The 26,016-nt window shown below is 34.6% G+C and overlaps 2 protein-coding genes across 2 annotated transcripts; both read right to left on the reverse strand.

The window, feature by feature from the left end:
• Positions 1-975: 975 nt before the first annotated feature.
• On the reverse strand, positions 976-3,057 carry LOC128984807 (histidine-rich glycoprotein-like). Its single transcript, XM_054404175.1, has 2 exons — positions 2,545-3,057; positions 976-1,392 (listed from the first exon to the last, which is right to left on the reverse strand). The coding sequence occupies exons 1-2, from the start codon at positions 3,055-3,057 to the stop codon at positions 976-978; spliced, it is 930 nt and encodes a 309-aa protein (XP_054260150.1).
• A 9,181-nt stretch (positions 3,058-12,238) lies between these two features.
• On the reverse strand, positions 12,239-19,822 carry LOC128988097 (histidine-rich glycoprotein-like). Its single transcript, XM_054409300.1, has 3 exons — positions 19,497-19,822; positions 16,942-17,261; positions 12,239-12,575 (listed from the first exon to the last, which is right to left on the reverse strand). Exons 1-3 carry the CDS (start codon positions 19,662-19,664, stop codon positions 12,239-12,241), a joined length of 825 nt encoding a protein of 274 aa, XP_054265275.1. The 5' UTR covers positions 19,665-19,822.
• Positions 19,823-26,016: the final 6,194 nt, after the last annotated feature.

The raw sequence follows: 26,016 nt of genomic DNA on the forward strand, positions 1-26,016 counted from the left end.
TTTAATACAAAACTTATCACTAAATATTAAGTCGTGAAATAAAAAGTAATCTAGAAACTAAAAAAACAAAGAAAGTACTACAGATTTTAATAACAACAAACACAAATTAAGTTAAATGCAAATTTTATTTACACTTACAAACCAACAAACAACAATCAAAATACATCGTATAAACAGTCTCATAACAGATCACAGTATTCACAAAAAAATAAACTGGTAAATTTATAATAAATAAACCTAAGTCTAATAAAACAATAGTAAAGAAAATTCTATTTTTACATTAGGTCATCCTAATAGTGATAGAATATTGTAGATTTTTTTAATTTGCAACTAGAAATTTTTATGAGTCATTCCACGAAATAATCTTTTAGTTTACTGACAGTGAGAAAGACAAACAAAATTGTACTCAACTTTATCACAAACTTAACACATATCGAATTAAAAGTTTGCATAAACAAATGATCAACTCCAACAATCACCTAGCCAAAGACTATTGACCATGAACACTGCAAGTAGACTTTTCAACCATTTATAAGTTTGTTCGACTAAATATCTGTATTATTGTAAAAAAAACTTTCGATTTGTGCCTTAATTCATAAGTCACTACCAGACGACCAGCAATAATTTACAAACAAAGTATTGAATTAAAAGAATTATAAAATTAGTTAAATGACACGTAACTGGTGGGAAACGATGGGAAGCAATTTGTTTCAGTGGTACAGTGCAGTGAAGGAGTGCCCGAGCCCCCCCCCCCCCCCCGAGGTTGGGGGTTCAAATCTGACCAATCAAAAATATTTTAATTGTTATTTAATTCAACACCCTACTAAGCTTAGACTGAATTAATGAAAGTCCTGGAGTAACAATTCCCAGCTAGCAAATCTCGGACAAAAGCTTGAATCGTCTCGAGTTGATCCATACATTCGATAAAACTAAGTATTTATTACATTCATAACCAAACACTCTCCGGAATCCACCTCAGTGTTTCTTATGCCAATGCCACTCCTTGTGATCCTTATGTCCTCCTTTCTTCCCGTGTTCAGACTTGTGTCCGTACTTATCGTCGTGTCCGGCCGCCTTCTTGTGCCCCGCGTGTTCGTGGTGGTGACTCCCCTTCTTGTGGTGTCCCTTCTTCCCCTTGTGGTCCTCGTGGTAGCCCGAGTGTTTCTTCCCCTTCTTGTATTTCCCACCGTGGTGCTTGTCGTGGTGATGGTGGTACCCTCCGTGCTTCTTGTGGTGGCCCTCGTCGTGGTGTTCGTCGTAGAAGTGTTTCTTCTTCTTATGCTCGTCCAGCTTGTGAACGGAGTGTTTGCCTTTGGTGCTGTGGCCTTTCTTGTATGAGCCGTGGTCGTGGTATTTGTGTCCCTTGTGGCCTTTCTCTCCTTTGTGGTGTTCCTGGAATAAATTAACAGTCATTTTCTGATTGCTTGTGATTTCTGACTGCTTTTAAGGGTTGTATTTAGTAACATTTGAAAATTTGAAGCTGCGTCAGCTGTTAGATTTGTTACCATTTATGGTTTGTATGTTTACTTTTACCCTAGTTCATTACAGACGTTTACATAATGATAAAGTTATTAGTTTTGATCCTGTCACACAGTTTGCACAAATGAGCATTTGACACGATTGAGATTTACCTGAATAATTTGCATTGCAAGCACTGCAACTGTTTTTTGTTTACAATAGATTTAGAGCATTATTCTATTAAGTATTCTTGCCCCGTCACGCAGCACGGGCAAAACAACAAGTATATGCAAACTAGTATAAATGAATGTAAAAAGTTTGTACTCCACTAAAAATAAATATTTACTAATTGCAGGGCGAGATAAAAAAAAAAACTCGTTTGATATAATACTAATATTTTGATCATTTCCGAAAAAATGACACACATTGAAATTATGTTTCCTGAGGTTTTCCAAAACATGTGCTTTTTGTTTTAATGAAATATATGTGTTACATCACTATTAGTAACCTTTGTTAACACAGAACACAAATACCAAATTAATTTTTCATTAAAGAAGAACTCCATCTTTGTATAATCAGCTGTGATAGATACGATATCGGCTACATAGAACTATTATTTTTTGTGAACTTATAAAAAAAAATTGATTTCTTTGTTGGATATACTTTCTACTGGAATGTATTACACGATATTTTCCAAAATGATATTTCAAAGTTAAAAGAACCGAACAGAAAGCAATAGAAAACTCATTAAATCAAAAGTTAAAATAAACTCACTAAGGTTTTATTAACAGTTTGAAATTTTAGTAAAGTGAAATTAAATTGATGATATATTTGCATAATTTTACAATCTATAGATCTATTATCTTGACAAATAAATAAATTGGTCTATTAACTGAAACATAATTAACTTTTAATTAAATGGGTTTGTTAATAAAATAACGAGTGTTTTGATATATCTTCACTGTTAACTCTTTTATTCATAAACCCCTGTTAAAAGTTCGATGTTTTCTAGGCAAAATTAGGGATCGAGCAAGCAAATGGCCTAAATAAACTACGTTGAAAAAAGTAAAAGACATATTACCCTACCTTGTGGTAGCCCCCTTCATCATGGTGTTTCTTCTTATGGCCGCCGTGCTCCTCGAAGTGTCCACTCTTCCCCTCTTTGTCGTGATGCCCCTTCTTGCCGTGGTCGTGATGATGATGACTCTTATAGCCCTTGTCAGCCTTGTGTCCGTGGCTGCTGTGGTGGTCTGAGTGATGGTCGGCTCCGCCCCCGTGGCTCCACTTGTGCCCGTGGGAAGCAGCTACGGCGGAATCCACATCTCTTCGGAGTCTGAGAAGATCTTCAGATTTTTGGGCTACGAGATCTTTTTCTCCCACTTCAAGTTCCGAGGTCCTCCCCGAGTGATGGTCGGCTTCGCCCCTGTGGCTCCCCTTATGACCGTAGGAAGTAGCAACTGCAGAGTCCACATCTCTCCGGAGTCTATGAAGATCTTCCGATTTTTGGACTAAGAGATCCTTATTTTCTCCCACCTCATGATCCGACGTCCTTCCCTCTGCCACGACCAGCGTCACCAGCAACCATGCCAGAAGCACCATGGTGACTATTCCTCCAGCTCCTCCCTCCTGGATATAAAGACATCTACACGGTCCGGTTGTCGGTTTGCCCAATGTCTTTATTTCATCCCACTTGCGACATTTGTCGGTCTGCTGGGCTCGTGCCTTCGCGCCAAATCATCTGAAACGCCAAGTGAAGCGCGGCGAAGTGTATGGATGAGTTGATTTGATGCAACACACTGAAACTATCGTGCAAGGAGTGTTTCGTGATTCTACGTTTGGAATTTTTCATGGGAACGCTCCAAACCCTAATCTTTCTAACATCTGCGACCTTTTATTGGTTTATATCCCTACTCGATAGTCCAATAATGAATAACACCTTCAGACTGTGCTTCCACTAGCATGTACGTATTTTGACTGTGTCTCATGCATTTTAACTCATCATTGCATTCACTGTGTCATTGCATTTATTTGTGTCTGTAGGTAAATTAATATTATTTCACTTCATTAGGCTACCATAATGATAATCTAATTTTACTTATATATAATACTGGTGATGAAATTGAATCAACAATTTCAATTGCAAATATGTTCTAGAATTTGTTTCTCTTACTACTACACAATAATCAACAAATCTCCAAGGAGTTAAAAATGTGTTTCTCTTGGTTTCTGGTATATCTTGATTTCTCTCAGATACAGTATCTGGTATCCTTATGGAATGACCATTTTTGTTTGGAGGAATAAAAACTTAAGCAGAATATCATGCTATCGATATCAACAAATGAATGATTAAGAAGGGTAAAACATCGTTTGTTATGAGCCAAATTATTTGCTGGTACCAATATAAATGACTACTTAAGTTTAGCACACAACTCCAGAATAACGTTTTGGCTTAACAATACGTTTTTTTACATTGTTTTATTCCCTTCCCCGATCAACCTTTTCCCCCGAGAATCTTAAGTCAAGTATATTATAAACTCCATCTTTACTCTACTCTTTTCTAGTTAGGGTTTTTATAAACTTAATTGAGTAGCGCATAGGTCTTGACAAGATACATAGAACCTAGAGGTATGCAAGTATTTAGAAGAAAGTTAACTATTAAGTGTCATCAAGAAGAAAAGGGTAATAATTTTGTTGATTGTTATTAAATTACATGCATTCCACAAAAACAGCTGCTACAAATATTCAAACACAAAAGTTCAATGTTTTTAAAGAGCCTGATAAAAATCGTGTTAATAATTTTGCCCACATTAATAAAACCTGTAATACATCAATTGCAAAAATAAACCTACAACTAAATTCATTCAAACAATCCTTTCACAACTTTTCATGGTCCAACTAAAGGTTTCTGAAGGAATTACATTTAAATACAATTTAAATACTCAACAGTTATGAAACATTAACTTTTCTCACAACGTATGTATTAGTGGAATTTATATGAGATGAAGTAACTAAAACCAGTCCGACAGAAATATTAACTCCATCAAACAGAAGTGGGTGGCAATCGTAATCTCTGACAAAATTACTTCGTGTTGTATTAACTTTCCTGGAAAATTAACAGAACCTTTGACATATCAAGTGTTGTGTTGTAATATTTATGAGTTTGAAGAGAGTAATTTATCACGGTAATACTTGGGGAAACACATTTTATATTTAAAATATTCCTTTTCGGTTGCATGTATTTTTGTGTGTGTGTAATAGTTTGAACCATATAATTTAATTGAAATATAATTTACTGTATGCTGACTTGAACAGTGTCACTTATATGTTTTTGTTGCATTTTTTTTTTTAAATTGAAGTATGGATCATTGCACTTGTATGATACGTAACTAATATGATGCTATTTCCTATGGTATAGTATTTTAAGCATGGAATACATCCATTTCTCCTTTGTGGGAAATAATTTCGCCTAGAAAAATTTTAAAAGCTTTTACAGAAAATCATAATATTATTTTCAGAACTAAATTATTTTGTAAAAGTTTTTGCAAATGAGTTTTCATAATGGAAACCCTCATGTAAAGTTAAAATGTATATGAAATGAAACCACATCAGTTGAATTTCGTAAGATTGCAATATGTAAGTTCAAAAGTAAATTGAAAATAGATGGGAAATTGATTTACTTGTACCTACTCTTATTGATATCGGCTACACAACAAATGCAAGAAAAATCTCCACAATCTAACAAAAAACTATAGACAAATTACATAGATTTACATTTTTTTCATAAAATAGTTTTTTTACATGTAAGAGTTGCATCACAATAGACAGCTAAATGAAACAAACTTAACATGTAAACCTAACTCAACAACTAGCTCTAATTTCTCTTTTCAAAAATACGAGTAAAAGAATTAATAACTAAAAAAAATAACTACATTCTATTCTCAACACGAGATATTTGGTAAAAATAAACAAGAAACACTCAATAGAAGGAAATTCTGTCGTTTTCACAAACGAATTTAAATCGCCTCTTCTGGATACGATCAGCAGAATTGTAAGTAAACAATTTTGGAAATGGGTTTCAACCAGGCTCACGTCGGAATGATAAGAATACATAGACACTGTTGACTCTGCAAATAGGTATTTCTGATTGGGTTTACTTTTCAATGCGATGTTTTTTGTTCCACGTCGAGACACGGAAATATTATACTGTTTGGATTCAGCTATGTAAACGAGGCAGGTTTGTATTTAAATAACGTTCTTGTGATTGCACTGTTTTATTCTTCTTTTTATTTGCATTCATTGTATTTTTTGTTACTGATTAAATCCTGACATTTTGAACAATAATTGTGGAACTGGTTTGATACAATGAATATAATTGTGGAGTGTCACTAATCCAGGTTACGATTCGGTTCAATCCCTGATACATCCACAACTGTTGATTTTTTTCTGTTTTTCTCTACAACAGTTCGTACTGTATACAATTTTAATACAATCAACTTTGAGGGGTTTAGACAAACTTCCTTTAGCGTTTGAGTTTCTTTTGTAAAAATGGTAGACAAAAAATGTAGAGAATAATGATGACAATATTATGCACCTTACAAATTTTTTTTTGTTCCAAATGTTTTGAACAAGTGTATTTGTAATAAGATAATTAAAGATCCATTTTTATGATTATCATTTGAGATGGGAACGCCACCTATGTGCCTACTTCAACCCTAATATGAGTGAAGGATGAGAGTAAAATGAAGTGTGACGCCTTGTAGCTTTGTTATAACTATAATTTTGGAAGATTTGGGAACGACCTTGGATGCCAGGTCAGTTCCCATACACGCACGCACACTCACGAGCAGAAAGATTAGGACCTTCCTCAGCCACAGATATTCTCGCTTCCTTAGTTCTTAGTTCTAGTTCTAGGTAACACTTGTAATCAAAATGTAGCTTTTAAAGTTGAAATTTTGAATCGAAATTAATTCAAGGGAAAATGTTAGGCAGATTATTGAGTTAATGCACTCTAGCGGCACCATTAGGAAAAGAGAGAAGTCTCATAGTTTGCCACACAAGGAATTCTAGGGGTTGGGTCAAAGCCCCGTGTTGTTTCAATCAAAGAAGACCGAAGATTACCACGAGAACATGAAGAAAAATGATTTTTCAATATGTTCCTCCCAGTTCTTCCTCGTGGAGCTGAAATAATTATGGACAACGCACCGTACCATTCGAGGATTAAAGGAGAAGACAACGACTTCTTCATCGATAAAATCAGCGATGATAGAGTGGCTACAAACGAGGAATTTCAGTTTCAGGTGAACTAAAGAGACCTGAATTGTACGAGTTGGTTCGTCTAAACAAACGTCCAGCATCCTCATACGAAAAGGCTGCAGAACTGGGTTTGAAGTGGTTCGTTTACCACCATTGTCACTAAAATTCCACCGAGTTGGTATTTGAGAGCGAAAGAAACTCTACGTTCATTCACAAATTAGAGAAAGCCCAAAGCTCGTACCGCAAGTGCATTGAAATATAGAGGAGACATGCAGACGGAGGGGCTTTCCAAAGTAGACAGCGCTGTACGAGCACGATATTCCGCCATTTTGTTTGTCCACTGTACAAGCTGGTGTCCATAGTGTTGTCACTTTACTGTTGGGGAAAAATGTAATATAGAGCATGTAGACGGTGTAACGCTCTGAAAATCTGTAATGCCTACATACAGACTAGCGGACTGATCACCCGCTAAATATTCCATCTCAGTCTTTAAGCGCGCATCGACTGCCTGACCGCATTCTGAATTTCATTTCGTCACTGTAAAATATTTTATATAGTACGCCTCTACCACTTCATACTCTTCGCTCCAACGGTTGCTACATCCCATCTTCACTCAATCGATAAAGTTGTAGACCTCTGATTGGTGGTTTGGACTCAATAATGAAACTCAACGGCCACGTTGGGCGCCATTTGTAACCATTTTCTTATTATTATTAATTTTAAAGGTTAGGTTAATTGAACTAAGCCCAGGTAAACTCAGAGAAGGGGGGGGGGGTTGTTACTGAAAGCTTTCAAAGAGTCGCAATGACAGAAAGGATCCTCTTCGGGAAGGCGCCACCTTGTTTACTGCAGAACGTCCACCGGCCAACAAGGAAGTCCAATGGCAGTACAGGGTTGAGATTAAAAGGTTTACCCTCGAGGAAAAGTCACTTTAACTTTATCAAAATAATTACTATAAAAAATTGGTCTCAAAATGAACAAGTCACTCGAAGAAATGAAAGATTGGTACTACAAGGTATTTTGTTTGTTGAACAGCGAAAATGAAGATGAAATTAGGCCAGATAATATTTTGATGCTCCTATCTCCATTCTTAACCGAAGGCAAAAGCAAAGAATACTTGCCAACACGCTTTGAGTGGACAAATCAGTATGGAGAAATTTCAAAAGATCTAATTACTAAAGATTTATTAGTCAATGCGAAGGTGGCATTCATTATTTCAATAGGAAGAGCACAATTAGACCACGAAAGCCTTTTGAAATATTTTGGGAATTCTAAAAGTGGATTGTGCAACTTATGTTTTTCAGATTGATGAGGGATAGTCCAGGCGATCCAACAAGCGTATTGAAGGACATGCAAGCATGGTACAAGGAGGATGTGGAAAAAAGACCTCATATTTACTCTAGAGGGAAACCAAAAATATTAGAATGGGATTTTGATGTAAAAGAGAATGAGTCTTCGAAAAGTGACGATTACAACAGTGCAGCTAGTAAAGAGCCACAAGACGAGAGTGGGGATGAGTCACAAGAATCTGAATCTTACGAAGAAGATTCTGGAGAAGAATATCAAGAAAATTTTGGAGAAGAAGATTATTACGGTGATGAGTCAACTGTGAAAGCAGATGGGGATGAATTGGATGCATCTGATATTAATTCTCCAACTGCCAAAAAGAACACACTTCCGGGATGTGTGATTTCTCCTACTAAATTGAAGAACAAGAATCAGAGTCAAAAGAAAAATGATGGGAAAAAGAAAAAAGAAATTAACAAATTCCCCGAATTTCCATTTTTAAATACTTTGCCAGATTCCAAATTGTATTCATTTGTAATAAAAATACATCAATTGTATCACTATCTAGTAGCAAATTGTATCCATCTTGATAAGGAAAAACTCAATGAAATGGATATAAAATCAGCTTGGGAATATGCCGACAGTGTATATGTCATGGCTATGATGGATACTAAAAGGGCATTTTACACAAATAAATATAAGGAACAAAATATTTGCACTGCCCCCATAGTGAATGAAATTGTGGAGGGTGTATTATCTGGCATAACTTCAGGATCAAAAAGTGATGAACACACAAACAAAATGATCGTGGAAATACTCCAGAGTGTAAAAAATCTTAATACTTGTGATTTCAAAAGACTGAACTTTTGCTGTGATATTTTAAACCTGTTGTTAAAGTAAATATTTGTTATATGAACAGTCATCGAATGATGTGAACTCGAAACAGAGACTAAAACGTGTCATCAAGTGAACTGTTAAAAGTTAGGTTAGGTTGGTACCAATTACCCGTATTGACATTTGGTGTTAACTAATTAGTGAAGATAAACTTCCATAGCCTTGTTATAATTGTGAAATATTAACTTGCCAAAGACAGAGTGTATGACTGCTATGTATCATTGTGGTATAAGACTGTTACTATTCATGAGGCCCTTTTCTAGGGATATGTGCGGGGCATGCTGGCTCGTGAGATGTCCTTGTCTACTGGATGAGACCTGGTCACCTATCCAAGACTAGGCCTGCCTATCTTCTAGCCCTACTAGTCGAATCGCACTGGAATTCTGTTTGTCTCGCCAAATACCGTGTTGTGAAAGGACCTGATACGCCTTACCGCTAAGTAGACCAATTAAGTTATCCTAAACTTCACTTTAAATTCTTTCTGTACAAATTGATCTCTTAACTATGACCGGTATCTAACTTGTATTTCTTTTCTGTTCATTGCTATTTGTCTTAATTTATCTATAGACAGAGTTATTCAACTTAAGTTAAGGTGGCCACCAATATTTACCGATGTTTTAAAGTCATCTTTGATTGAGCGTTGAGTTATTGTTATCCCATAATTATGATATGAAATCTGTTCGACTATCGTTAACTTTTGTGTCGATATCTTGCTTTGGAGATTTGTAATCTTCTTAACTTTTAATTTTCTTATTAAACTATTGTAATTCAAATTTAATTGTTGTGTTTTCACTATATCAATATTTCCTACTGTGGTTAAAATCAAACTTTAGTCGCTCCCTTACAAATTAATCTTACTTTTCACGCTCATGCAAAACCATTAGCGATATTAACTCACTAAAGTGTCTAGGTATAAGTAAATGAGTAAGTGAGTATGAATGATAAGTTAAGTGGTCCTCGAGAGTAAACCTTTTAATCTCAACCCTGTACTGCCATTGGACTTCCTTGTTGGCCGGTGGACGTTCTGCAGTAAACAAGGTGGCGCCTTCCCGAAGAGGATCCTTTCTGTCATTGTGACTCTTTGAAAGCATTCAGTAACAACCCCCCCCCCCTTCTCAGAGTTAACCTGGGCTTAGTTCAATTAACCTAACAAATAATATTTAATAATAAAAAAAAGGTTACAACGGACGGGCGTTCCAAGTAGACTGCGCTGTACGAGCACGATATTCCGCCATTTTGTTTGTCCCCTGTACAAGCTGGTGTTCATAGTGTTGTCACTTTAACGGTAGAGGAAAATTATATATAGAGCATGTAGACGGACAGACACACGGACTGGCGTTCCAAGTAGGCTGCGCGAAGTACGAGCACGATATTCCACCACTTTTTTGGTCCACTCTACAAGCTTGTGTTCATAGTATTGGGCGGTGGGGGAAAATAAAATATAGAGCATGTAGACGGACGGGTGTTCCAAGTAGACTGCGCTGTACGAGCACGATATAAGGATTAGCTTACAATCCAATTGATTATTTCTCCAAATAAAAACTCAGAGAACTCCTATTATGTAAATGCCCCTGACTCAAATCTGTTTGAAAATATAGATAAAAATTATGTTTTCATCTTGGTTCAGGTAACATTTAAGTTTGCTTACCATCTCTACTGAGAAACAATAGGTTTGTCAAATTTAAGCCATAAAGTGTATCACAAAGAAAACCATCTATTTAAGAAACTGTCATTTTTACATTGTTATAAATCATGAATAGTCATTGTTAATGAAAGTTGTTTCCCAAGCACGGCATCAGCAGCAGTTATATCAGCTGTTAGCAGACGACACTCAGCAAACAGCCACTAGTTGCACGTTAAAATATTACTCAATATTTCTTACCTGAAGAAACTTAAATTTGAATATTTATGCGCTTGCTTCATTTCAATAACAATTCTAAGAAGTTCTTCGCTGTTGGAATTCTGAAACCATCCTTAAGGTTTATTAAACAATAAATAAAACATGTTTTGTGAGATTTGTGTCCATGTTTCCTCCTCGCGAAATATTTCCAAAATATTTTCAAATTATATTCTATTTCTAGTTTTTTATCTGTATTGAGAATCCGAGCTAACTCCTCTAGGGGGAAATCATGGTTAAATTTAATTTATTCTAAGACCGTTTTCTGTTGTTCAAATACAATTCTCAAATGTAATACCATATTATAACCAACTTGTAACATAAAATATGAATGATACGTTTATTAAACTGTTACAACAACCACAACGCCTTTTGACCGCTTACAAATTGATGAAAGCCAAACCGAAACTCATCAAGAATACACGACAGAGAACCGACTTATAATTACTATCTCTGAGGGCTAAAACTGAATTAACCGCGCTCTAGAGACCACCCTGTCATGGTGGTTGGAGCTAAAAGCAACAGTGGCGACCCTAGTGGCAAACGAGGTTAACTAATAACAGCTGATTGTAATTGCATCAGCTGTAACTGCCGCTGTGGAGCGGTAACCGTGTTAACTGTCACAGAACTGGGACTTGTAACACTCGTGTGGTCGTAACATTCGTGCGAGAATCAAATTCACAACTAGTTCGTTCTATACAACAAGAACTAAAGAGTCAGGAAGTACGGAAAGTTCACACTAATATTGGTAAAAATTTAGCATTTTGAAATATGCACACACCAATCCTTCACTCGATGGTTATTGACGTGACGTTGGAAAATAGCGGTTGGAATTTCCAGATCCTCTTGGGACTTCAGAGCCGGTCATTCTACATAGCGAAGCAAATAAATGAGGAAATTCTGTCTGAATTTTCCAAATGAAAATAACATAACGCACTGAAATCGTATTTGTGTTGATAACTATGAGCTTTCATGCTATAAAACTGTGATTAGATATACTATTGTTAGCAAACAACTTGTATGATCTATTTTACTCTGTTCTGTGGACAAAATACAACAGAGTGTTCCCAGGAAAAAATAAGTATAGTCACTCAAAATAATTGTACAACTTGCAAATGTTTTATAATAATTTTGAATTGAGTCTTTCGTACATTTTTCCTGTAGTAAATTTGGAGCTGTTATAAAGTGTTAATCAATTTTAAGAATTGAATACAAAATAAAATCTATGTGACCAAGAACGATTAGTCTCATACACTTGCATGTGATTAAGCATAGTTACATGTATTAACAGTATTTCATACTAAACCTAAACCTGTAACACCATAGAGCTTGGGTTTGTTATGAGTTAAACCCACATTATTGAAGGGGAAACAAAACAAGTGACTGACGAAAAATAAATTATATTTACGAAATATACAAATAAATAACACTCGATGTCGAGGACTAGAATCAATGATGCCCCTTCTTGAATCCCCACTTCTTCCCCTTCTTGTGACCTCCTTTCTTCCCGTAGTCCTCTTTGTGCGCGTGGTGCTCCTCGTGCCCCTTCTTGCCCTTGTGCCCCTTGTGCTCGTCGTCGTAATGCCCCTTCTTATGGTGCCCCTTCTTCCCGTGGTGGTCGTCGTGGTAGGCACTCTTGTGGTGCCCTCCTTTCTTGTGTTTTCCCTCCTTCTTGGCGTGGTGTCCGTGGAACGCGCCATGTTTACTGTGTTTCCCGCCTTTTTTGTAGTCGTCGTAAAACTTGTGTTCCTTGTGGTACTCGTCCTTGTGGAACTTGTTGTGGTATCTGAAAAAGGTTATATAAATAGTTAATGGTGTTATCTGTTTTATATTGCATTTTGTGTATCTATGTCTTTGGCATTTTAATGCTTTTTAATGAAGGTTTCAAACTCCTTACTATTACCACATTTTTGCACTCAAGGCTTAGGGTTTAACTTTATGATAAGTAGAGTTTGTATAGCTACTATACAAATCGTCCAGTTTAAAGTCCTTTTCTATGAATTTATTTAGTGTGTACCTTCATTGAAATGTTTTAAGCTGTGTACTAACTTTAGATATTTTGTGTTCTCATCACAAATACTACTACACTAAAGTATTTGAATCTCATTAAAGGAGTTGTTGTGATCCAAATAAGAAACAAAAGAGACATATGGAAAAAACTCCGAGGCAGTTTGTAAGATTGACAGATGAACTTAAGTTCGTCTATTTCCATATTATTTATAGAGAACATGTGCACACTTTTATTGGACACATATGTTAGGATAAACTGCTGTTAACGTTTTGTTTACAAACAAGTTATTTGATCATATATTTTGGAAAGGAAGAACAGAAAACTAAAAATGTATGAAAAATTACGAGTATACTCATTTACGTTTGCTATATAAAGTAATGAATAGTTAGATTCTACTGTACAAACATGGAAAAAGAGTAAAGGATTATTTTTCCAAAAGCGATTCAAATACAGGTAATTAGTTTAAATTCAAACAGATCTTCTTAGTTCAACTTCAAAGTTTCTTTGAAAACATTAATTGAAGCATTTGAACTGAATCAATACCAATGATACATTCAATTAAATCATTTCGTTGAAATAAACTTGTTTACAAAGAGCTTACAAAATGCATGCAACAGCAATATATCGCAAATAAGGTTTAGAAATAAAATTGCATGGTTCAAAGTAAACGGAATGAGTTTTGATTGTGTTAAGCTAATAACTGGAATAGTTCAAAGAATATTTGAAGTGCTCAATAAATGAACTTTGTAATTGGTAGAACAGTTATGAAACCTGTTTTCAAGTCTTTTAACTCGAACTAGGTTAATCGGGGCTCGAGTTTGAAAACTGCCATCAATAATTTATACTGCTCACTGTACTGGTAAATTGATTTTAAGTTTCCATATACAAAAGTCGTATTTCTATCACTAATTCTGTCATTACAGATTTATTTTTTATCAAACAAAAACATTATTCGTTCATGTAATAACGTTTACATAATTTAAGGTTAAAATAAAATATATCTCCGTCTTAGATAATAATTATAGCTGTACATGGACGAGTTTAAAAACTGTTACTTACTGCTAAAAAAAAAACAAAGTAATTTTTGGTAATAAACTATCACGTTCCTACTATAGTTGTCATCTCAATCATTGGTATTTACCAACTTATATATTTTTTGGAAATTTTAGGTTTTTCTTAAATTATCCTACTTTCTCGATGCGCCTAAACAGTTATAGATTTTTTTTAGTTCTGCCAGTCATAAGTCTTTTTAAAATATCGTTGAGGACTTGAACATTTAAGTTAAAACGTAACTTTAGTTTAATATAAATGCTGAATAATATTTAAACATTGTGAATGTTATGGTGTCTTAGGATGTTAGAAGTGTACTGATTTAGTCCGAATCGGTTAAAATAACCAAGATTCCTTTGGAACAAGGAGTAAATCTAATTTTGAAGGGTTCGCTTAATCTAATTGTGAACATACCCTCAGTCTTGAATCTCCTTTTTGTGGCGACTACACTTCATATAATAAACTGGGACCTATCCTTTACTTAGCCTAACAGTTTATATTCCAGTCTTGTCCCAAATACGACAATTTCAACCACTTAGTTCACTATACAACTTTAGAAAAAAACTAACTTTACGTTTGTCCAAATATTGAATTAATCTAAGCCACCACAATGAAAACACACTTAAAGTTAGTATGAACGCTCCTAAAAATATTTATTACTCAACTTACAAACGGTTTAATTTATAATTGTTTTATTATATAATTTACAAAGTATTTGATTACGACCTGTAGTTCTTTCAGTTATTTCCTGGCCAAAGTAAGGTCTTAATAGTGTAGTAAATTTACACTATAAATTTACAAATTCAGTAATTTACAAATTTAGTGTGAATAGTGTACGGTTACACAGCTAATCAAAGTAGGCAATTACAATTCAATAGAAACGCTAGATAGCGTATTGGAAAAGCTTAAGTAGTGCTCGCCTAGTAATCGGAATTCCGCCGGATGGATTTTGAAAGTAGTTTGTGATTTTCTTTTCGAAACTGGGCCCTGGTATGAGCTAGTAAATTTTACTGACTGAAGAAACAGATGATTTTTGTTGGTATGTAGTCTTGTGTTTTCAGTTGTTTATTTTAATATTTTTAAACTAAAATACTAATATTTAAGTGTCAAAATTGGTGTTTACAACGAGATTTTAAAAAATGGTTATTACAACTGATAATGAAAATAATCAACATATCCAAAATGTTACAATTATTATATTATTTTTCGAAGTTAGTTAGAAATCGCCACACATTTAGTTACCGGTAACTTGAAGCTCAAACTAGATAGGACATAATCTTAAACTAATTAACTGATTCCAAACAAGCTACAATATTTAGTTTTCAGATAATTTTACCTTTAAAAAGACTTTAAAAAGTGCACTCACTGCGGTCAGTATAAATTATTGATTAGTTTTCTAATTGGGGCTCAGATTAACCTAGTTAAAGTTAAGACTTGAAAAGGGGTTTCAGCATACTTTACCGATTGCCGAGTTCATTTAGTGTTCTAAATATTCTTTTAAACCATTATAGTCATTAACCAAACACAAATGAAACTAATTCGGTTTACTTTAGCCGACTTTATCGAAGTGAATAGTTTGTTTTAATAATATAACTTCAACAATGCTTTAGTCTTTTGGATTAAATCTTTCCTCATGTTCACATTATTTTCAACTTCAACTCTTTATTCTTGTAATTTCTTCTCCCTAAACTAAGTTTACATTCTTCCCTTTCCATCCCTTATAATTATTCATCGTTTTGTTTCCACCAATTTCTCTGTACTTTATATTTCTAACTGTATTATCTGATTATCTTTTACTTTATTAGCGCTTTAGTTTTGTGTCTCCTATTTTATCCTCTGTTTCTCGTGCTTAAACATTTTATACTTATATTTTAATCCTCTCCTTAATATTGTTAACCTAGCTTGGACTTCCTCTAGCGGATAGTGTTGTTTTATATTTAATTTTTATCCTACGGAAATTTGTAGAGAGGCTTTCAAATCCCTCAAGATTTTGACAGTTCCAGCACTCTAAATTGTTGAACATGTAATGTACTACATCAGGATTTCCACAACCACCTGACTAGAGGAGCTAGAGACTTCAGCCTTCCCAACCAACACAACACAAAATCCAGTAAGAAATCGTATACTGGCTGCAAAATTGTAAACCCCGTCCACCTGCATACAAAACCACTATCAGTAAAATAACTGAAAAAAGAACTTTGGAACTGGCTAATAAATCAAGACGTACTCAATTTTTTTTTTACCAAAGAAGAAAATGGAAAAGAACCCAAATAATTATTGCAAAGCAAGAGCAACTTTCTATCCTGTTTTTCACGCTAATAAATAAAAGACGGTTGTTTATGTATTTTTTTTTCTCTGCCCTTAAACGCGGTATTACTCCTTTTGTCCTCTCCTCTCCCAAACTTAAAAGCTGTCTGTCTCTTCTTGTAATCTCCCCTTCCTATGCTTTAGTCATTTCTCCTCTTTTGTATCTTCCCTTTCCTGCAATACGTTTATCTTACACTCCTCATCAAATTTTATCTCTTCATTGCTTATTTTAACTTGTCTTCCGCTTCATCTATCTTTTAGTGTTGTTTCCTCCTCCCTATCCTTACTTTCCCATCTATTTTTATCTTTCCCTCTCTATACTTACTTACCTTCGACTTTACCTACCCTTTAGTCTTGTGCCCCTTCTCCCCAATCTTAGAGATATACTAGGTGGTAATCTATCCTGCCCAAACTCTAGTTAAATGTCTCTTTTTGTTTCCTCCCCTCCCTATATCATCTACTTTACCTACCCTTTAGTCTTGTGCCCCTTTTTGTTTTCTCCCCCCCTATATAATCTACTTTACCCACCCTTTAGTCTTGTGCTCCTCCTCCCCAAAGAGCTTTACTAAATTGTATTGTATCTTTCCTAAACTCTAGTTATATGTCTCTTTTTGTTTCCTCCCCTCCCTATATCATTACTTTACCTACCCTTTAGTCTTGTGCCCCTTCTTGTGTTCCTTCTCCCCAAACTTAAAGCGTTACTAAGTTGTAATCTATCCTTCCTAAACTCTAGTTACATGTCTATTTTGTTTCCTCCCCTCCCTATATCATCTACTTTACCTACCCTTTAGTCTTGTGCCCCTTCTTGTGTCCCCCCTTCTCCCCGTACTTGGCAGCCTTGTGCCCCTTCTCCCCCTTGTGGTGGTGGCCGTACTTCTCGTCCTCGTCGTGGTATTTCTTCTTGTGGCCGCCGTGGTCGCTGTAGAAGCCAGAGTGCTTGTCTTTCCCATGTTTCCCGTGGTCACCCTTGTCAAAGTGGTGTTTCGTCTTGTAGCCTTTGTCCGCCTTGTGGCCGTGGCTGCTGTGGTGGTGACTGTGGTGTTCCTCTCCGCCTCCTTTACTGTGCTTGTGTCTCTTGTGACGCACGAGTTCACTGTCCTCTCCCTGCACAGAGTAGATATTTGAGTGGAGCGAGCTATGCTCTTATAAATAAGATGTATCCAGCGTTTACATGACAAAATTCGACTTAATTGAATAGCAAACTTAACTATACCCAGATAATCATTTAATATTTCAAATGAATAAAAAATTGTTTTGAAGATCAAAATGATACATATTTGGTAGCGAACATTAATAATAGAACAGAACCTAAAACTTACGAAGATGAGTAGTGATCATAAACATAAAAAATCATGTTACTGACCCGAAAGTAACCATTATTTTAAGAGGTTAAGAGGTTATGTTCAAGAGCACAAAAGGCACACAATCATTGAAAGTTGTTTTCGACCAAGATGGACAGTGTTACACAATTTTAAAAACTTGAGGCTGGTTATCACATAAACATGATCCTACAAAGAACCTCCTGGCATTATTAAAAGTGTTAAAATCGAGTTTAAATAAAATATTCACAAAGATCCGAATTATGCGATGGACGAACTGAAAATTCGTAATTGTTTCTTAAGTATTTACAAAAGTATTTTGAAAATCCGTTAATTAGTATTTTTCCATCCATTGTAAGCTTTGATTATGTTCAAGAGCACAAAAAGCACACAATCATTGAAAGTTGTTTTCGACCGAGATGGACAGTGTACACAATTTTAAAAACTTGAGTCTGGTAAACAAACGTACAGTCTTTTCAGCTCTAAGTTATCGACAACCTACAAAATTAGACAAATTAAAGGATATACATTGCTAATATACGCTCATTTATATACTTTCAATATACTTTCATTTTAAAAATAACATCAAATAGTTGACTATAATACAATAATAATTAAAACCCTATTTCTTAGAAGAAAACATACTAAACTGACGTGTAAATGGAACAAACACACGAATTACACGATAAAACATCTATTAATTACACAGAAGCACTATCTAACAATACCTTAAATCTCTTTCAAAAAATTCAACAGCGTGTAATTTAAGCTAATACGCTATATAAACAAACCACATGATAAGGGCAGATCCGTTGATAATAATCATAATGAAACGTGGACTCTTCAGGTTATGTTCAGAGTTCATAATACCAACGAGTTGTGACTAATGTAAACAGATTGTTCGTTTGATCGTAAAAGCGAGCCTCGTTGATTCTCGATGAACAATCTGATACGTGATTGGTGGACACGGGTTTTCATCTACTTTGACTAGACAGGAAGCAGAGGTTCAAAGAACTGTTTAAAAGTTAACAAGAAAGTTACAATACCTTTAATCCTGTCTGAGATTATAGTATTCATCACAGTTTGTAACTTAACTGTTTAGACTTAAAATTTACACAAGTTATGATAGTTTGTTTGTTAAAATGTAATTTATAACGTAATATCTAGCTTAAATAATTCACTAGGCTTAGAATACGAATTAATCGTTTTAAGACCAACATTCAACTTAACATAATTAATGAAAAAAATGTATAAAGAAATGGTCATCATCTGTCAAAGAGCTGGAAAATCTAACAAACATCATCGATATAAACAGTAGTCCCTTAAAATATGACAGCTCGTCTACTTTTTTGGTTTAATTTGTGTTTAGGCTTTTGGGGTAAATATTATATGAATATTAATATTAATTTCAGTTTACAACACTTTCCTGTTTTTTAAAACCTATTAAAGTGGTTATTTTATCATGCTTTGTTACCATAAAATCAAAATACAGGATCTAGTAACCGTAGAAAGGATTGTTTTAGTCAAAATTTTCGAGTTTGGGTTTTGGGTGGATATATCCGTTTTGGGTCCCCTGATCCCAGAAAAGGGGGCTTCGAAGTGATGTCTGTGTAAGTGTATGCAATTCTACAGAGCTATAGATCACTTGTTGTCAGATTTTGATGATAATTTTTTGAAATTTCTATTTTCAATAGTTAGTTTTCTATAAAATACCAGAAAAATCGGATAAAAAAGGCCGCTCGTGCGATTAAAATTAAAATTTGGTATATTTTATTATGCTTTTAACTCTAAACAATAAAATACAACCCCTTGCTTGGAAAAAATACAGTTCTCAAGTTATGTGTTTTTTTCTACATAAAATATCAAAGTTACTCCCACTGCTTACCAGTAACAAGGGGTTTGCAAAGCTAATGGGAGAAAGTATGTGTCACATTGCTTTTAACAATTATTTTTATAGTTTGTTTATGTGAGCTATATATTTTTTTTAAACAGTTTATTCCGACGAGAACTAAATCCTTACCTTCACCGGCTCCAGCTTCACTTCCTGAGCCTGTCGCACCAGCCTTAGTAGCGGCGACTCCCGTAGTTCCTCCACCCTGTCTGCCGCGATGTCGCGGGTGTCCCCCAGGACCCCGAGGACCCCCAGGAGTCCCACGGCCAGGACGAGCCATGCCTGTAGACCGACCATCCCAGACTACAGTGTCCACGCCACTCTGACAGTTTATACGGCATCTTCACGCTTTCTTCCCACAGTGTGACATAATCTGTGACAAACTGTAATTAAATTCCACCTGGTCGAGATTAAAAGACAATATTTACACAGTCATTCTGGTTCCAATTAAGCTCTCGCGGTATTCACTAAACCCTTGCTTGTACAGATTAAAACAGTAAGTTATAAAAACTTGTTCATCGTTGGTGGTTTAAACAACGGATTTTGAGAAAAAATTCTAATAAGCTTAAATTTAGGTTCCTTGATATATTTAGTTGTGAATAGTCAGAGTGTACTTGGTGTAAGTTAGATTTTTAATAAACTTAAGACTGAAGAGGTTTATTTAATTTTGTTTATCTAACATGTACAAAATATAGTGAAAGCAGAACACTATGAGAATCATGTAATTATTAAGCTGATCAATTAGTTAGCATAGAATTTTTTGTCTCTCCCGAAAAAAATACACTTTCAAAAATGCAATTGGATTTCAACACAAGTAGAATATTTTATCACAGATTCACTATTCAATCATAAAAGACAATAATTAAATAAAGTAATCGCATGGAATTTATTACATGAAGTCGTCAGTTAAGAGGATGAAGACGCCATGGACCTGAAGTATTCACGGATGAACAACAAATTAGTTAAGCTCGTAGAGAAGAATACACTGAATGAAGGCTTGGGTAGGACGAGTATAGGACACAAATTCCAGAAGAGAGTCATCAACCTTACAGACATTCAATTCAGTGAAAAAGAATCGAAAATACTGAACTACGGATTGAAGCACAATTTCCCAATGAAGAAGAATGACTAAACGAACATCTCTGTAATGCCCAACCCCTACTCCATTCGTTTTTAAGGTCTGAAAGCACAAAAGATAGTCAAATAAGACTTATAATAATATATTTATACTTATACTTTTTACTCACAAGACGGTAAATACATATATAAGATAGTAAGTGATCGATTTCGATTGGACACTCCAATCATCATCAGACCCAATAAGCGAATGTTCTAGAAGTTATTTTTCAGGTCCGCTACAATGTCAACGTGATCCCAATATATACACAGGCTAAGAACCTTAACCTTTATCCTTTACCTTTATAAAAAATATGGAAATATGACCGTAAAACGGTTAACCATCCGTGAACTTCATTTTCAAGTTCAAGTCCCAACTTGTTGAACAGGGTCCTAACCATAGACATGGTCCTAACCCTGTTTTATTGTTTATTTATTTATTACCTTGGTACAGGACATATACAATCAATTTTCCAATACTTATAAATAAATAACAGTAATTGACAATGTACAATAATTGTCTAATCAATAAAATAATGTTAGTTTTCAGATAAAAAGAAACTGCCTGATACAATTTCGTTTTGCACTGTTTGCTATGTCTCAATAATGCTTGCACGCAATAATTATAATGAAATAAATAAATCTTCAATACATTGACGTTTGAGTCACTTTTATGTGTGAAATTTGATGTTTAAACCTTTGAAAAAATGTATTTACTTAATAATGAAATGTGTTTTAGAAATATTTTCAATCGATAAAAAAAACTGTTCAATAATCGCGTTTAAAGAAAAATACACTCCAAGATCAAATGAACCTCCTTTTAAACATGAGCAAACAGCTAGATTAAAGCGATGACGATCTCGTTCCAGCTTTTATCCGGATGAATCGATAGATAATCGAATCAGGATTATCATTGAATACAGTCACTTTAAGAGATTTTCCGTGTTTTGCTTTCAGTAATCAAAGAGGAGCTTTTATCTCGTTGATTAAATTTTAATATTTGTGCAAAGAGCTGAAACAGATTCTAAACCCGTCTTGTTATCAGTTTCAATTAAGCTCGGGAAAGATTTAGGCTTCTTGTTTGTATTCGGGGATGAATCCAGTTAATTACGAGTCACAACTACAACATCCCTGACACAGGTTTACCGCTGTTTTCGTGTTGTAAATTCCACAGTCCTTCATTGTTTGGATTTATTTTATAAACTTACAAGCTAATAATTAAAACTAGAGGTCGTCCAGTGGTCAAAAACTCGATCAAAAATATAATGTAATGTAAAGACTATCTATTTTCACCCCACGCTGTAAATAAAACTTGTGATTGGAATTTCGAACATTTGTTTTGTTTATGATTTTATTTCATTGTTATTTCGTCACCAGCATGGCAACCCATAAGATCCATATTAATTTGTTTTTTAATTTGTTTGTTGTAATGTTTAGAAAATGTGTGCTTGTCTGTAGGTATTTTGGGTTAATTCAGTTGATTTAAACAGTTGGGATAGTCTTAGATTGAACATAGTTTTTTACTTGGTATCGATATTGACCTTTAAAATGTTTCAGTTCTTTTTTTGACACCCAGTAATTTAAAGAGAAAATACTTTATAATATTTCATGTAACCAGATTGTGCTATCATTTTTGTATATAACGATAAATTGGTGACTGAAACTTACTTTGATGATTCATCAGTTCATTGAAAATCGGACTTCAAATACTTCGGAATTCTTTACTTGAATCATGTGTTTCATCCAATCTTACATACACACCATGTATTGTGAAACAAATTCTTCAATTCTACTAATGCTGATTATACCTCTAAATAAAGTACACAGCTTTCAATCATTGTAATTCGACTTCTCCCTTGACAAACTGTTAAAATACAAATCTTAAACGGTAATTTAAGTGTATCTCGGCAGTACTTGAACATGCAGAAACCGTCGGGGAGGTTGTAATACAAGTGGAACAGCCCTGTTCAGTGACAGCCGTAAAGTTAACAATGTATGTCAGTATAACGAAGCAGTAAAGTTAACAATGTATGACACTATAACGTGTTTATTGCCCATCAACTGGTTATGGCCAGCTCCAGATTGAAACTGTAAACATTCGCGCTTTAAGACACGTCTGTTAGTCTTGATTCAAATGTAGTTTCGAGTTTCATAAATTTCTGTCACTAACTAGCGACCTTTCGATTTGAATGTGGAGAATAAATGTTTTACTAATATACATTATTCTTAAATGAGAACCGGAGTTAATTGACAACGCAAAAACCAGAGGGGAAGACAGAAAACGGTACAATAATAATATAAAGGAATTTGATGTAGATATCAGCACAGTTAACATAAAAAAAACCGGAGACAGATGACAGCACAAAAATCATTAAAAGAAAAATTGGTGACGGATGACAGCAGAAGAAAAAACAAAAAATAAGAGCTGGAGACATCACATAAATTGTAAAAGAAGAACTGGGGACAGATGACAGCGCATAACTCATAAAAAAGAACCGAAGGAAGCTGACAGCACATAACTCATAAAATAAGAACCGAAGACAGATGACAGTATAAGAAAAAATAAAAATAAGAGCTGGAGAGAGATGATAACACATAAATCATAAAAGAAGAACCGAAGAAAGACGACAGCACAAAAAATATAAAAAAAGAACTGGAAACAGATGGCGGCACATAAATCATGAAAGAAGAACCGAAGAAAGACGACAGCACATAAAATATAAAAAAGAACTGGAAACAGATAACAGCACATTAAACATAAAATAAGAACCGAAGACAAATGAAAGCACATAAAACATAAAATAAGAACCGAAGACAGATGACAATATAAGAAAAAATAAAAATAAGAGCTGGAGGCAGTTGATAGCACATTAATCATAAAAGAAGAGCTGGAGACAGTTGACAGCACATGAATCATTAAAAAAGAGCTGGAGACAGACGACAGCACATAAATCATAAAAGAAGAGCTGGAGGCAGTTGACAGCACATGAATCATAAAAGAAGAACCGGAGACAGATGACAGCACATAAATAATAAAAGAAGAACCGGAGACAGATGACAGCACATAAATAATAAAATAAGAACCGGAGACATATGACAGCACATAAATCATAAAAGAAGAACTAGAGACAGGTGACAGCACATAAATCATAAAAGAAGAGCTGGAGGCAGTTGACAGCACTTTAATCATACAAGAAGAATTGGAGACAGGTGACAGCACATAAATCATAAAAGAAGAGCTGGAGGCAGTTGACAGCACTTTAATCATAAAAGAAAAATTAGAGACAGGTGACAGCACATAAATCATAAAAGAAGAACTAAAGGCAGATGGCAGCACATAAATCATAAAAGCACAGAAGACATCAAGGAAGAACCGGGGACTAGGTTCACGAATTAGTGTCTCAAGTAAGGCAAAGGTAGATTGGGAACACCCAATCACATGTTAGTTTAAAACATGTCCAGCTTTAAAAAACTTCTGAAATCTTACATAGAAACTACGTAAGTATGTCTTTATGTTATATGTGTTCGGTATTCAATCTTCAAATTCAGCCAAATTGTGCTTAAAAAATTTGTATAGTCAGCTATGAGTGGTACTGTATAAAGATTAGCGTGGTATTACTAGTATATTGTTTCCAATTATTATATTTATAGGTTTTAGCACATCAGGAAAATATTCCACCTCCGTTACAAATCTAAGATCACGCGGTAAATTCCTGAATATCAACAGAACTGGTAATGCTCTTTGCCTAAGACTCGTATTCTATATTTAAGAACCCCAAGCATCCTTCACCCGGTACATCTGTAAAGGCAAGCCCTTTCCATCATAATTAATCCTATAACAATACAACTTGCAGCGAACAACAACGAGGTGCTTAGTTATTATTTAACAACTACTCAGCTTTTGCAGTTCAATTGTTATAATACCTATTATAACCTTACTCAGTAAATAACTAATCGTTTGAGAATAAATATATTTTGTACCTAATACCCGTTAGATTTTAAGAGTATTAAATAAAGTGTGACTAAACTAATTTTGCTAATTTAATAAGTTGTCCACACAGCCTTCGTATCCATTGTAGGTTTGTGATGGCTGAAAAATTCCAACTTTAAACATTCTTTTTTTGTAAAGTTCATCGACTTTAAATTTAATACTTTTACTGTGAAGAATTGCTGCAATAGTGTAATCTAAGGTGTTTTTATTGCGTTGGTCGCGTTTAATAGTTTCGTCAGCTTCATTAATTATATTTGTAGGGTCTAAGACGGATCCCATGCACACAGTTTTTGTAGAGTGTCTTTGACATATTCTATCTACAAGATGGATCACTCAATCGTCATGATGGATGTGTAGGACTGGTTGTCTGATCACCTACATATCGACATGCATTTCAAAATCACAGTGTATGTATCCCTACTAACCTATCCTTTGCAATACGCTTTAAGTTATATTTAAGTTTTGATATCACGTTATTGTCATGTTTCCGCACAGTTATGTGAAAATTAATTCCAGGCTAGAATCCTAGGAAAATGTTTTCCGGACATGTTAAAAAAGTTTTCCAACAGTCACCCGACAAAGTAAGCTTCCTTGTACTGATTATAGTACAGAAAGCTGCTAATTGCTGCGAAAGACTAATTACCTATACATGATTTATAGTAACTGTAGGAAAAATATCATGTGTAATGCGAGTGCAAACTGCCTTTGCTCACTAGTTACACAAACAACAATTTTCATCATTTCATCACTTTACCATAATTATTGGTTTTAACTCGAGATGATGCATTGAAAATTTTAATGTTAAATGATATATATTGATGTTTTAATTTATACAACCTTTGGCGTTCCATGATACGAAATTACAGTGAATTTACTACGCATTCTATTTTATGTTTAAACTGTTTTTGTGATCATCATGGGATACCAGAAGTGGATAATGTTAGTTTATAACTCTTTAAACAGAATTACTTGCTGGTACCTAAAATGAACTTCGACGGAATTACTTTAACGAGATTCAGATTCCTCTACAACTTTTATAACAAACTTTTACCCTTAATATGAATTGATTCCTTCACTATAAATTCGGATCTTTAAATTTATAAGAAGTATATCAATTTCCAGACAGATCTTTAAAAGCATGATCTTGTTCTATTGAAATAAAAATCAACGTTATAATTTCGATATTTTGATAAGTTTTACCTCTAAACGACGTTATTTAAAAACGCGAACATTTGAAAATCTCTATTATGGGCTTTGTGCGGAACATTTCAAAGCGCTAGAACAAGGAGCACGTACTTTCACCACGTTGAGATGCATACTTCATTCCACACACGAGGTTGTCTTATTACATTCAGAGCTGCGAAATGTGAATGTCCAGCTCGGAATCACGTCTCAACCAGAACGTTTTGTTACTTCTTTCTTCTCTTGTTGAAAAGAATATCACATTTTCCTGACCTCTGAATTCTAACGAGAAATTTCGTTTGTGGTTAAGATGCAAGCACATTAAGATGAGCGGTGATGATTAGTTTGTTTGAGGAAAAA

This window comes from Macrosteles quadrilineatus, unplaced genomic scaffold (assembly GCF_028750875.1).
Source record: "Macrosteles quadrilineatus isolate MER2022 unplaced genomic scaffold, UCM_ALF_1.0 Scaffold_2__2_contigs__length_208266976, whole genome shotgun sequence".
Classification (NCBI taxonomy): Eukaryota; Metazoa; Arthropoda; class Insecta; order Hemiptera; family Cicadellidae; genus Macrosteles; species Macrosteles quadrilineatus.

Bases quoted from the DNA above. Each gene is read 5' to 3' on its own strand.
- LOC128984807 (XM_054404175.1), bottom strand. From the start codon at position 3,057: ATGGTGCTTCTGGCATGGTTGCTGGTGACGCTGGTCGTGGCAGAGGGA. The intron at 1,393-2,544 runs GTAGGGTAATAT...AATTTATTCCAG, and splicing joins ATGAAGGGGGCTACCACAAG to GAACACCACAAAGGAGAGAA.
- LOC128988097 (XM_054409300.1), bottom strand. From the start codon at position 19,664: ATGGTCGGTCTACAGGCATGGCTCGTCCTGGCCGTGGGACTCCTGGGG. The intron at 17,262-19,496 runs GTAAGGATTTAG...TACTCTGTGCAG, and splicing joins TGAAGCTGGAGCCGGTGAAG to GGAGAGGACAGTGAACTCGT. The intron at 12,576-16,941 runs GTAGGTAAAGTA...AACCTTTTTCAG, and splicing joins AAGGGGCACAAGACTAAAGG to ATACCACAACAAGTTCCACA.